The sequence below is a fragment of the Phascolarctos cinereus genome, unplaced genomic scaffold (assembly GCF_003287225.1).
Source record: "Phascolarctos cinereus isolate Bilbo 61053 unplaced genomic scaffold, phaCin_HiC Scaffold_1;HRSCAF=81, whole genome shotgun sequence".
In the NCBI taxonomy this organism is placed as follows: Eukaryota; Metazoa; Chordata; class Mammalia; order Diprotodontia; family Phascolarctidae; genus Phascolarctos; species Phascolarctos cinereus.
This window is the reverse complement of record NW_027555514.1, coordinates 86,774,937-86,787,991: the sequence shown is the minus strand read 5'-3', so window position 1 is coordinate 86,787,991 and position 13,055 is coordinate 86,774,937. Positions and strand designations below refer to the sequence as shown.

At 41.4% G+C, this 13,055-nt stretch overlaps 2 protein-coding genes across 3 annotated transcripts in view; one reads left to right on the top strand and one right to left on the bottom strand.

Moving 5' to 3' along the window:
- PAXIP1 (PAX interacting protein 1) overlaps window positions 1–403 on the bottom strand; it is an 88,681-nt gene extending 88,278 nt beyond the window's left edge. For both annotated transcript variants that reach the window (XM_078152621.1, XM_078152627.1), the window contains exon 1: window positions 262–403. In XM_078152621.1, coding sequence (XP_078008747.1) covers window positions 262–342 — 81 coding nt within the window. In that variant the 5' untranslated portion in view covers window positions 343–403. The remainder of the gene's footprint in view (window positions 1–261) is intronic.
- On the top strand, window positions 341–12,105 carry LOC144455836 (uncharacterized). The gene is made up of 4 exons (XM_078149743.1): window positions 341–522; window positions 581–800; window positions 860–7,556; window positions 9,856–12,105. Exons 1-3 carry the CDS (start codon window positions 341–343, stop codon window positions 1,634–1,636), a joined length of 1,179 nt encoding a protein of 392 aa, XP_078005869.1. The 3' UTR covers window positions 1,637–7,556; window positions 9,856–12,105.
- Window positions 12,106–13,055: the final 950 nt, after the last annotated feature.

Genomic DNA, 13,055 nt, shown 5'->3' with positions numbered 1-13,055 from the left:
TCACCCTCCTCCTTCAGCCACCCAGGGGCCCCTTGCGCCGGCGCGAGGCCGGCGCGAGACCAGCCTTCTTTTCCCCAGCCCGGGCAGGCCGGCGCGAGACCACCTCGACAATGGTACGGCCGCAGACGGGGGGGAAGGGGAGCGAGAGGGGGTGGAAGGTGTTAAGGAGGGTACACATCCACCCGGAGTGGGTCGCGGGTGGGAGGGGGGAGTGGAGGAGGTAACGGAAGAGGAGCCGAGCAGAGTAAGCGGATGCGGTACCTTGGGATCGATGTCTCCCACCGCGTAAAATTTGACCTCTTTGAACATTTCCTCGGGAACTTTCAACTCCTCGTCCGACATGATCCCGGCGGCTCGGCTGGCTTCCCTGGATCCGGAAGAATCAACGATGGCACCCACCCCAACCCCACCCCCCACCCCCCCAGCGAGGCCCACTTCGGCCCGCGCGCACCCTGACTTCACCCCCGGCTTATACGGCCCAGGTAGTCCGGTCCCAGCGGAGTCTTTACGAATCGGGGTCCGGTTCCCCCCCTCCTCCCTCCCTCCTCCTCCTCCTCCTCCTTTCCCCCCTCCCTCTCAGAACGGCCAAAGCGCGGGAGCAGCGCGCGCCCTGCGGGGCACACCATTCCCCTCAGGAGAGCAAGGGGGACACGGGAAAGGGGAGCCGGGCGGCCAGCGGCTCCCACCGCCTCCTCCCTGGAGCAAGGGGTGCGGAGGCGGCTTCCTCGCCTACCCCGCTTCTAAAGGAAAGCCAGCAGGCCCAGGGCCAGGCCTCTCACCGGCGGGACCTGAGGGCTCGAGTAGCCTCGACACCCCCACGTTGGGGCAAGAGTGAGCGGATCCCGGGGAAAGGGGGTAGGGCAGCCCCTCCCATCAACACACGTTCCCTCACACACTCACCCTGGGCAGCGCAGGCGCGGGGCGGAAGGGGCGGAGCGCCGGCGGGGGCCCGCGGGGGTCAGGACCAGCCCGGCTGTCAAGCCCAGGCTGGGGAGGAGGTGGAGGTGAAGGAGGAGGTGGAGGTGAAGGAGGAGGTGGGGTAGGAACTGGGGGTCGGGGACCTCGGGCCATTGTATTGGGTTCTCGAACCCAGGACTTGAAGCCTTTGTGCGCTTCTGGCCAGCCCCAGTCGCTAACCGAAGCTCCTGAGTCGCTGAGACCCCCAAAAAGGATTAGGAGAACGGGGTTCGTACAAGTTCAGGACTCCGCCACGCCACACTCCGGCGCGAAGGAACGGCCCAAACTGAAGGAGGCCGGGGTGGAGTCGGAGCGAGGAGGGGGGAGGTTGTCTCCCTGGGACACGCGTGTGTGTGACCTTGAGGGACTCCCCTCCCTGCTTCCCGGCGGTCAGACGGGGAGCAACAGTTGTCCCGCCTTTTTCCCGCAGGAAGTGACCGGGACCTGCGCCTCTGCCGCCCATCGGGGGGGTGGGGGGGGACCCGAGCCCAAAGGCGCCCCATGTGGCCTGCTTTGCTGCTCACGTGCAGCCCAGGGGCCCGCGGTGGGGGTTGAGCCGCCGGCCACCATTGCTGACCCGGCGACCACTGCGCGGGGAGGGGAGGGAGCGGAGCCACGGTCCCTTAGCCTCGCCTTGCTGTCCGCCCCCGCCCGGGGTTCTTCATGCGGAGGGGCTTGAGGTTTTGTATTAAGTACCAAGAATTCCTAAGGACCTAATTGTTTGCCGCCGCGTCCGAGGCCCCCCAGCCCCTCGGGCCTTCAAGTGCCTGCTCCCTGCCTTCTTCCCCAACCAGTGGGTGGGTGGTTCTGCTTGGCCCCGCATCCCCGAACCTCCTCTCTGCTGTCCGCGGCTCATCGGTGCTACTTCATTCAAAGACCAGAAGCTCCGCAGCTTTCCTTTCCGCACCTCGAGTTCTGGCAGTGACCTCTGTTTACCGAACTCTGAAATCTAGGTAACCCAGAATAGGAGCACAACCAAACCAAAACAAAGTTTAGAACTTTGAGATGACACCATCCCAAAGGGTGGATTGTGACGTGTAAACCATTGGACACGAGGACACCAAAGAAGTCTGTAACTGCTTTGAAACACTCATATACAGCTAATAAAGTATCACCAGCAGTAAAGAAATTTACACCCCCACAAGACAAGGAAGGATGCTTGTTTAATTCCTAATGTCAGTGAGCAACGTGATTCAGGATACTTTTGTATGCTTAAATCTCTGGTGACTAAATTTCCATTTCTTTTGTTTAGTTGCAGTATGAATAACTGGAGGGAACACGAAATCATAGATCCTTCAAGTACATTTTACTTTTTTTTTGCCCCTTCCACAATAAGTCACATACAACACGTACTCCCAAATAGAACATAATTTTTTGTGAATAAGAACTGTTTAATTGTTTTGTCTCTCTAACTTCTATAGTAGGTATAATAAATATGTCCTTTATGGAAGTAGTAACAACATAGTCTCGAATCTTTTGTGACAAAGTCTGAAAACCCCAGCCAATAATACAACCCCTGCATTTCACTTTACTTTCAGTCTAACCACAAATCATAGGCTAGTAATCTCTTAAGGTAATTTCTTGATGTTTTAGCTATCAAATTTTTTTCACAGTGATCTTTCCTTCCTATTGACTCACTGAACCACCATTATTCTATGAAAGTACAAACAATTCCTCCTAGAACTTTTCATATGGCAAACAGAAAACTAATTTGAGGCATATGTGTTTGGTGAAAGCAAGAGAAAAATAATTTAAATCCTTTAATCAAGATTTTTTTAAAAGTTACTCTGTATCACTTAACAGATTAATTCATTCCTTCATCCATTTTAAAAATTGGCCATTATTACTATCATTCCTCTCTGATACAGGGGAGGGAGGAGGAGATGGGTACACTAGTTCCAAAAGTAAAAGCAAATGTAGATCTGCAAATTATGTATTTTTAACATTTTTTTTGGTATCATGGACCCCTTTGTCAGCCTACTGAAACTTATGGACCTCTTCTCAGAACAATTCTAAAATGCATAAAATAAAACACAAAGGAAACCAATTATGTTGAAATACAGTGATAATATTTTTTTTAATAAATTCAGAAACCCCAAGTTAAGGTGCCTAGAACACCTAGGGGTTAAGTGACTTGCCCAGAGTCGCAGCCAGAAGGTGACAACAGTGAGAATTGAACTCAGGTTTTTCTGATTCCAGGGCTGGCTCTGTATCCAACATGACATGCTGTCTCTCAGATAATAGCTGACAGAAACATGTTGCATATATCAGAATATCTAAAGCAATACCTTTTGTGGTAGCAAAGAAAAAATTGATACTCCAAGTACAGATTGGGGAGTAGCTGAACAAATTATGGCAAATGAATGTGATAAAATATAATCAATAGCACCATAAGAAATGACAACTATAAAAGTACAGAGAAGCATGGGAAAACATGAGCTGCTGTAAAAGGAAGAAAAGGACAAGGAGAACAATATACATATATATAATAAAGTACATGGAAATTACCCTAAAAGATATCTGTAAGCAGTGGTCTGTATCCATATTTATCATATAAACATCCTCTTGGTAAAAGGATAGGAGATTTTTAGATAGGAAGTATTTCACATTGTCAGGGTTGCTGTATTTGTCAGGGTAGCTAGGTAGCAAGGTGGATAGAACATGGGTCTTGGACTCAGGAGGACTCAGCTTCCTGACTCCAAAACTGGCCTCAAGAAGCTTCTAGCTGGATGACCTTGGGCAGGTCATTTAACCCTGTTTGCCTCAGTTTCCTCACCTGAAAGATGAGCTGGAGAAGGAAATGGCAAAGTACATCAGTACACTTGCCAAGAAACCCCAAATGGGGTCATGGAGACTGAACAATGTAAATCGGTTTTGCTTCTGTTACACTTCATACATTACACTGGTAATGATAACAAAAACAAAAAAAATGTTAAGTTGGAGAGACTGTGCTTAGCATAGTTAATAGTAAGTGCTTAATAAATGTTTACTGACTGACTTGCTGTGGAAAAACAGACCCACTAATGCATTATTTGTGGAGCTGTGAATTATTGGTCCAGCCTCAAAAGTTATCCAGCTACTGGGCTTTTACACCAGAGATCAAAGAAAGAGGAAAGGGACCTATATGTACAAAAGTATAACAACTGTTTCCATAGTAGCCAAAAATGGGAAACTAAGGAACTATCCTGCAATTAGGGAGTGGCTTTTTTTAAAATGACATATTAGTGTGATGGAATATGTGCCGTAAGAAACAGCAAAATAGATTCAGAGGAACCTGGGAAGACTTCTCTGCACTGATACGGAGCTAAGTGAACAGAACTAGAACAGTTTATACAGAGAAAACATTACAGAGAAAAACTATTTTGAAAGATTAGAACTTTACACTTTAAAACAAAGCAATGCTAAATTATGAGTCCAGAAGACTGAAGTCGAAGCACACCACTTCCCTATCTCCTGCTGGAGAAGTGATAAACTTAAAATGCAGAGACGTTCGTTTTCAGGCTTACTAGTGGGGGAACTTGTTTTGTTGGATTATGCATGTTTATTATGAGAGTTTTAATTTTCATTGGGTTTTTTTGTATGTTTAATGGATATTATAAATGCATGTAAAAATTTATTGTTAAAAATAAGGGTAGGTTCTTTGGGGGATAACAAGGATATTGGGAAATAATTGATGAAAAAAAGCAAAAGATGTCAAAATCTTTTTTGAAAAGATAATTGCCTGGCTTTCTGCTTTGCTTGGTTAGGCACAGCCTAGATCTATAAGATTTTAAACTGAAAGACTTAAGGTACAACAACTCAAACAAGTATTTGATTGGATTTTTTAAAAGAAGAACCCTTGTAGCTTTTTCTACAGCAGAACAAGGCTACCACCTCTTTGACTTTCAATATTTATTCAGTAAGGTAAATTGTAGGACTAAGGTGTCCATCTGATATTTAAAATCCCATCAACCTGTCAGATTTTGTAAAATATCAGATGCTAACTATGCAAGGTCAGTGTGCTGCACACGTTTAAATCATAGGGAGCCATCACCACGGAGGACCAGAGTCAAACCAGTTTCAAGCAAAGAAGGTGTTCATTAAGAGTGTGTCAATCATGACCAAGACTGTTCCTCTTGGCCAGTTATGATAAATAAAAATCTTGAGACAAAATCTAATTTCATTCGGAGAGTAGATGTGCTAGGCAAGTAGGAAAAATAAAGTCCACAGAACTGACATCATGAAGAATAACCCTGCCTAAAAGCATTGGGAAAAAAAGGACTGGAAACAAAATTCTATTTAAAAAAATTAAGCCATAAAGCTAACAAAATTGTCTCCACAGAGACTTTTTAAAATAAAATGGCTATATTCCAAGACCTCAAAATAGATAGAGATTATTATCCTCTCAACATAAATTAGTGCATCGCTTTACCTGAGGGTATTCTGCCCAAAGGAAGTTAAATTTTGATGGCTAAAACCTGCCTCATTAACTCGGGGTTTACTGGCCAGATTGTTCTCAAAGACCGTGCCTTAAACCCTGGGTTTGGATCTCATTGATTGGACAGCGATAGGTCCCTGCCCAACCAGCATTTTAATGGTTATTTTTTAGGCCCTCCTGGATCAGAGTGAATATATATAGTAACTGTTTCTCTTTTGGCCAGCAACCCTGAGAGTCTTCCCCTCCTAGTTTGATTTTTTTTTTAATTAAAGGAGCTATCCCTTTACTCACTTCTTTTGTTTTGTTTTGGTTTTTTTTTTTTAGGCAGTTGGGATTAAGTGACTTGCCCAGGGTCACACAGCTAGTAAGTGTCAGGTGTTTGGTCTGAGGCCAGATTTGAACTCAGGTCCTCCTGACTTCCGGGCTGGTGCTCTATCCACTGCGCCATCTAGCTACCCCACTTTACTCACTTCTTAAAGAGGCTTATTCACTAAATGGGTGTTTCCTCACTCAGAGTAAGAAACTGAAAAGACAGCTTCAAAAGGCCAATGTCTTCCACTGCATCCTGAGCCATCTCCAGTCATCCTGATCTATATGTGGCCATTGGACCCAGATGGCTCTGGAGGAGAAAGTGAGGCTGGTGACTTTGTACAGCCCTCCTTCACTCAAATCCAATTCTGTTGCATGTCGTGTCATCATCTCCCTGATGCCATGGTCCTCTTTGAGAAAGAAGGCTAAACGACACAACCACAACCAGAGCACATGGCTATTTAATTAGAGTGTCTCATATAACATGAACAACTGTGGAAGAAGACTTACTACTTTTAGTTTATTGGAGTATTTTGCATTTCTTTTTTTACATATTTGCTGGGCTACCCTAAGCTTTAAAATCACCAGGTTTCACCAAGTACGATTTTCTAGGCCTGGTCATTTAGTGGAATACAGATCAGCATGGTATGAGCAACTTTCCAATCTCTGAATCAGTTCAAATGAAATAACATCTGTAAAGCACTTAGCATAGGACTTGACACATAGTAGGGGCTTAATAAAAGCTTGTTCCTTTCTCTTTTCCCCCTTTCCAGTTCATTAGATACTATAAGTAAATAGTCTGCCCCTTTCCCCGCAATTTTCTAATCTACAAAATAAGCTTCAGGTCAAATAACTAAGTTAGCTAAACTTTCTGAGAAAGTCAGTGAGAACTTAGAAATCAAGAGGTTTTTGTTGTTGTTGGTGGTGGTGGTGGTGGTGGTTTTTTAACTACAGGCTAAATCTACACAGGGAAAGAAAAATGGAGATTCCAGGCTATTATCTGAATAACCCAAAATAAACTTTTGCCTGAATATGTACAATAGGTATAAGTAGGGGGTTTTCAACAACTCTCACACTAGCTGCCTCGTTGATTTAGTTTCCATGCAGACATAGACTTGAACTAGTATTACTGACAGTTCAAGATATGATATAAACACAACCAGGTTTATAGGAGGTTGGACACTACCACCAAGACTATCTTACGTTGCTCAGAAAAGCTTCCCTTGGGTCAGAGTGAACAAGCCGCATTAGAGGCACATGTGGTACCTGCTATGTTAGCACCACAGCATTTCACCTCCACAAAAAAACTCGATATTCCCTTGATTCCATTTTCTGTTTGCTTTTCAATTAGATCTTGGACTGGATAGCTATTTTCAGATTCAGATTCTTGGGTAACTAACTCATTACTGTTGCATACAATACACTTAATACAAGAGCCTAGCAGACAGCTATTAATCTAAAAGCATTGCAACAGTTTTTGTCTTATTAACCCCAGCACCTGATATATAAAAACTTGGTACTTAACGAATGCTTGTTGATTTATTCCAACACAAGGACTCTGAGCTGACCGTATGTAAGGAATGTATGACAGTAGGCTACTTAGGCCACTATTCTGCATTAAGATCATTGGTAAAAGCATAACTCACTGTTTCCTTGTGTTTAACTTTTATATACCTACAATGTCAAATGAGAACTGTGGAGAAACTGGGAAACCAAAGCTGAAGAGACACTAGCTTTGCACACAGGGACCAGCGGTGAAGTAGCTCTCTTCGAAAAAGACATTGGACCAACTTAGAGGAAAAATCGCATGAACCCAAAGAACATTCTTTTGAAATGGAAAAGAATTCTGGTTATTTATCAGTCTTTGCCAAAGGTACCAAAAAAAATTGAAATTAATAGTTATCTTAAAGTATCATGTACTAGCTCTGTGTGCCTACACACTTTTATATGCTGTTGCTGTTGTTGTTGTTCAGTCATTTCAGTTGTGTCAGACTCTTTGTGACCCCATTTGGGGTCACATTTTCTTGGCAAAGATACTGGAGTGGTTTGCCATTTCTTTCTACAGCTCATCTTACAGATGAGTTGAAACAAACAGAGGTAAATGACTTGCCCAGGGTCACAGAGTTAATGAACATCTGAGGTTAGATTTGAACTCAGAACTTCCTGTCTCCAGACTTGGTGTTCTATCCACCGTGCTACCTAGCTTCCCCTTCATATGTATATACACCATCTTGTTCTCCATAGTACCTAATACAATAGAAATTACTTATTATTTATAAAATGACTAAATGCAGATACACATTTCAATTTAATGTATCAAGATCTAGACTTTGAAATTCTAGGGAAATTATTCGCTTTACAAAAGAATCATAATAGAATTTTAAAATAGCAAACTCCTAATACATTACAACAATCAAGAAGCATTTGTTGAACACATACAGAAACGAGTGCTGTCCTAGGCATACTAAGGAACAGAAAATAAATAGAATACATGTTCTGTCTCGTCTTACAATGTAAGATGGGAAATATAGCCACATAAACACACAAAACAATATTAAGTGTTCGAAAATTAAGTGCTAAAATGTGAAGTATGTTATGAATGCAGTTCAATAAAGAGAACTGTGGGCTACAGTAGTCATGGAAGGTTTATTGGAGGTAGGATTTGTGAATTTTGAAAAATGCATTGATAGGAAATAAGGGGCCAGGGAGGGGAGTATCACAAAAGCACAGAGACAAGAACATCATGGCATGTATAGGAGATAGGGAGGAGACTGTTATATACAAGGTATATCCTCCAGTTTTGGAGAATCAGTATTTGTTGATTTGGTTTCATAGGATCTTATTACAGAATAAGTTTAGACCTTGAAGGGACTTTAGAAGCCAGTGAGTCAAACCACCTCATTTTACAAATGAGGAAAATAAGGCACAGAACATTAAATGATTTGCCCAGTGTCTCCTAGTAAGTGTCTGAGGTGAGACTTAAACCTGGCTCTCTGTCTCCAAATCCAGAGCCATACAACTTGCTTCCCCAGTTGTTTTGGTTTGTTGTGGTTGTTTTGTAGAGTTAAAAGTTTTCATTCTATTGTGCCCAGTTTGCCTGTGGCAAATCAGTTTCTTTGTTTATAGGATATCTTACTTCGCAAAACCCAGCATTATCAGCTTCATGGGCAGTATTCCTAGAATGCTGGAAGCTATGTGTCTAATTCCTACTGAACCAGCAGGGGAAAAAGAAAACACACTCCACATAGTACTATGAAATGTGTACCTTCAATGGCTTACTTCTATGAAAATGTTGCTTTTAAACGGAGGTTGTTTTAGGTGAAATGCCCTGATGAGTACGGATCTGTAGACTGAGAACTCCCATTTTGATCTTCTCACATTGAGAAAGACACAAAATCCAAATTCTAAGGATAAAACCTCTGCCTTCAGAAAACCATAAATGTGGCATATATCATGCTTCAGAGCTTTGCCATGTGGCCTCTCAAACAAGGGTTAAGAAAGAAATGTCATTGTGAGTTGTACTACTTGCCAAAAGCATTTGTACAGTATCCATGTGAATGTGGAAGCGCCTGTTATTTCTATTCATTATTGTAAGTGAATTGCATATTAACATTTTGAAGGAAAATTCATTTAGCTATTTGCAGATGACTTAGAATTCTGGCTGTTAACCTTGATCAGGCTTACTGTCTTTGATCCATATCAGCCCCTCCTGGCCCTTTTCCTGACTTTCTGCACTACAAAAACACATCTCTTCTGGAACTTCCTTTAGCACCTGGGGCCACCTGGCCCTGAAATATCTTACCATGCCTGTGGTCTGTTTACCTTGAAATATCCCTCCACAAGCCACCCCCCACCCCCATCTTCCATTGGTGAGTTCTTCCTTAAGCCTCCATTTTGAAAGCCATGCCTTCTTTCTTCTCCCAGTCAGTTTCCAATTTTCTAGACTTCAAAATTATGTCCCTACTGTGGATATCTTCATGCAACTACACACACACACACACACACACACACACACACACACACTCTTTAGGCCTTTTTGTGTGTTGTCTTCTGCCATTACAGTGTAAATTCCCTGAGGGCAGGGACTGTCTTTCTCTTTTCTAGTATTATATCCTTAGAGCTCAGCACAGTAAACAATAAATACTTGTTTCCTTTTTCCTTCCTTCTTACAGGTGATGCTTCCCTTAAATTGTGGCCAAGTACAAGAACTAGACACCCTGTGGCAAGAAAGCATTTGAAACTTCAGTGGGTGCCATCAAGTCAACAAGCATTTGGTAAATGCCTACTATGTGCCAGGAACTGTGCTAAGCCCTGAGAACATAAAGAAAGGCAAAAAGTGCTCTCAAAGTACTCACAATCTAATGGGACATTAACATGCAAACAACTGTGTACAAATAAGCTATATACAAGATAAACTGGAGATGATAGAGGAAAGACACTCTCATTAAGGAGAATCAGGAAAGGCTGCTCAGAGGAGGTGGACTTTACCAGACTTCAAGCATCAGAAGATAGAGTCAAGAGGAGAGAAAGAATTCTAGGTGTGGAAGCTAGCCAGTGAAAATGCCTGCAGCTGAGAGATGGAATGTCTTATTTGGCAAGGAGGCCAATGTCACGGTATCACAGAGTACATGAAAGGGAGTATGAGAAGACTGGAAAAGTGAGAAAGGGCAGGTTATGAAAAACTTTAAAAGTCATGCTGTGTTCTATTAATATTGTTGGAAGTGGAGCTATGGTTGCTGCCACCCCCACCCACCCCCCAAGCCTCCATTTGAGGATAGCATGGCTATGAGTATTCTCTTATGGGAATCCACATAAATTTCCCTCCAGTGAGAATATTTCCAAGATCAGTCACATAAAAAACACTTGCCCCCAACATACACACACGCACGCACACACGCACACACACATATATATCAATTGTATTACCAGAATCAAAGCTGTGAAAAATAATTTGGACCCTGGGGTCATCTTTCCATAAACTCTTCAGCTCTATTTTCCTCTGTGTTTCCCTATGGGACCCTAATACTGACTACTACAGTTAAGTGCCCTTCTTTCTTGGGGTACATCAATTCACTTGCAAGTCATGGCATCGCTTTCCTACTGTCATGGTCCTCTTCCAGAGCAAAGGACAAACAACAACTTCATTGCCCTTCAGATGGGAGCCAAGCTCATTAATTGGCCAACAATAGGTCCCAGGCCAAGCCCTACTAGGACATAATTTGGGACCTGATTGGCTCAGAGTGAATATAAATAGCAATTGTTTATGTTTTGGCCAGAAATCCTGAGGGCCTTTCCCTCCCAGATTGATTGGGGGGGTGGGGGCGCTAGGTGAAAGAGACCATTCTCTGCCTCATTTCTTACCTAGCCTTACTCTTACTAAGAGAAGTTTACAATTACACAATTGGATTTGGGGTATTGAATACTTATTTTTATTAATGTTTAAGTTCATAGTAAAAACTTTTAATTAAAAAAAAAAAGTTACCAGAATGTCTTTTTACCAAAAGCCATTTGTGAAAAAATTTGTTTTTCATATTAGCCAATTTTCAAATAAGTGTAATAAGCCAGACAAGCTGGGTCACATTTGTAAATTATTAAGATTAAGAAAAAATAAACTTTAAATTACTTTTTATAATCTAGTTTCACATGTAATAGCATCAAGGAAAAACAGTTAAACTCTAAAATGCTATTTAATATGAAAATTTTATTCTTATCTCTTCTTCTACTTGGTTGAAAATACTCCACTGATTATACTTTTGTAGCTAAAATAAATAATAGTTGTCTACCTGGAGTTAGTAAAGACAGAAAAGACAGTTGGTACACCTAAATGCTCTAATTCATACTGATTTTAATGTCTTTTTTCAGTTTTAATTTTCTGATTTAATTAGTTCCCTAATTAGAAAGGGTTAAATTAATTAACCTCATTATTTACTATATATTTAATGATTCATCCTCTACTGGGATTTATTTAATTTTCAATAATTAGATAGTTTATGACAAGGGGGAGCATTGTCAAATTCTACATTTATTGCTTTATGATCAGCAAAATAGTAGGATAGATTAAAGGGTCTTTTAGGTAAGGTGTCAGATATACTAGAAAGGTTATTTCCCAGTTGCTTTAAATTAAGTACATGTACCAAGTAAAACTGTATTAGGATTCAACAATTTATTTCTGTCAATTAGAATTCAAAGGATGAGACCTTTTATTAAATTGTAAAGGTTAAAAGATATTCTAGGAGAAAATGGAGATTTCATATTAAAAATTAACATTACCATTATTTTATTGTAGTGAAAGATAACAAAAATAATTTTGAAATATTTTGCATACATACAATGCCATAAGTCTGACCAATCTGTCATTATGGTCTGGAGGTAACTTGCATTGAATGAATGAATCAATTAATTAAAAGCATTTTTTAAGTGTTTATGTGCCAAGCACTGTGCTTAGTGCTGGGGATAAAAATACAGAAACTGAGGCAATCCCTACTCTTAAGGAGCCTAAATTCCCAATAGGGAAAACGCCTATAGGGTAGATGACCAGGGAAGGGAGCTGTCCACTGGGAAGCAGTTAGATGAATGGAACAATGGAGTTCATCCATTAGTGCACCCTTTTCAGAGATTTGGCGAGTGTTGATGTGATTAAATTTCTCTGAGCAAGAGATAGAAATGAAGAGTGATGCAGGGAATAAAGGAGAACATGCTTGCAGACAAGGTGGAAAAATGAAGGTTCTGCCATCATAGACCTAACCTAATTTAAGGGTAACCTATTACTAGAAAAACACTCATTGAATGCTGAGATTTTTTTCAGCCATGGCCATTCACAAAGACTGCTAACTAAGGCTTCCAGAGTTTGAGCTCTGTGCTGGGGAGATAGTATGCCATGAATCAACGTAATCATAGCTGCTTGAGGTATTGAAGTAATCCCTTACACATATTAAATAATATGGAACAGTGGATCGAGTATTGAACCTGGAGTCAGGAAGATCTGAGTTCAAATCTAGCTTCAGACAATTTCTAATTATGTGAACCTAGGCGAGTCACCTAACCCCTGTTTGCCTGCTTCCTCATCTATAAAATGGGGATAATAATAGCATCTACCTCTCAGGGGTGTTGTAAGGGTCAAGTTAGATAATATTTGTAAATGCTTTGTAAACCTTAAAGGATACATAAATGCTATTATTATTTGCCGAAACCATCTTCCAGGATAAATAACATGTTGGTATTTACTTTTCTTTATATTCTGTTGTGAGCTAAATAAGTGATTTTACATAATCTATAAACATGCTACATGACTATAAAATAATGATACTATATTTTCATATAACTTAAAGAAATTTATCATTACTTTATGGGCACATATTATATATACATTGTA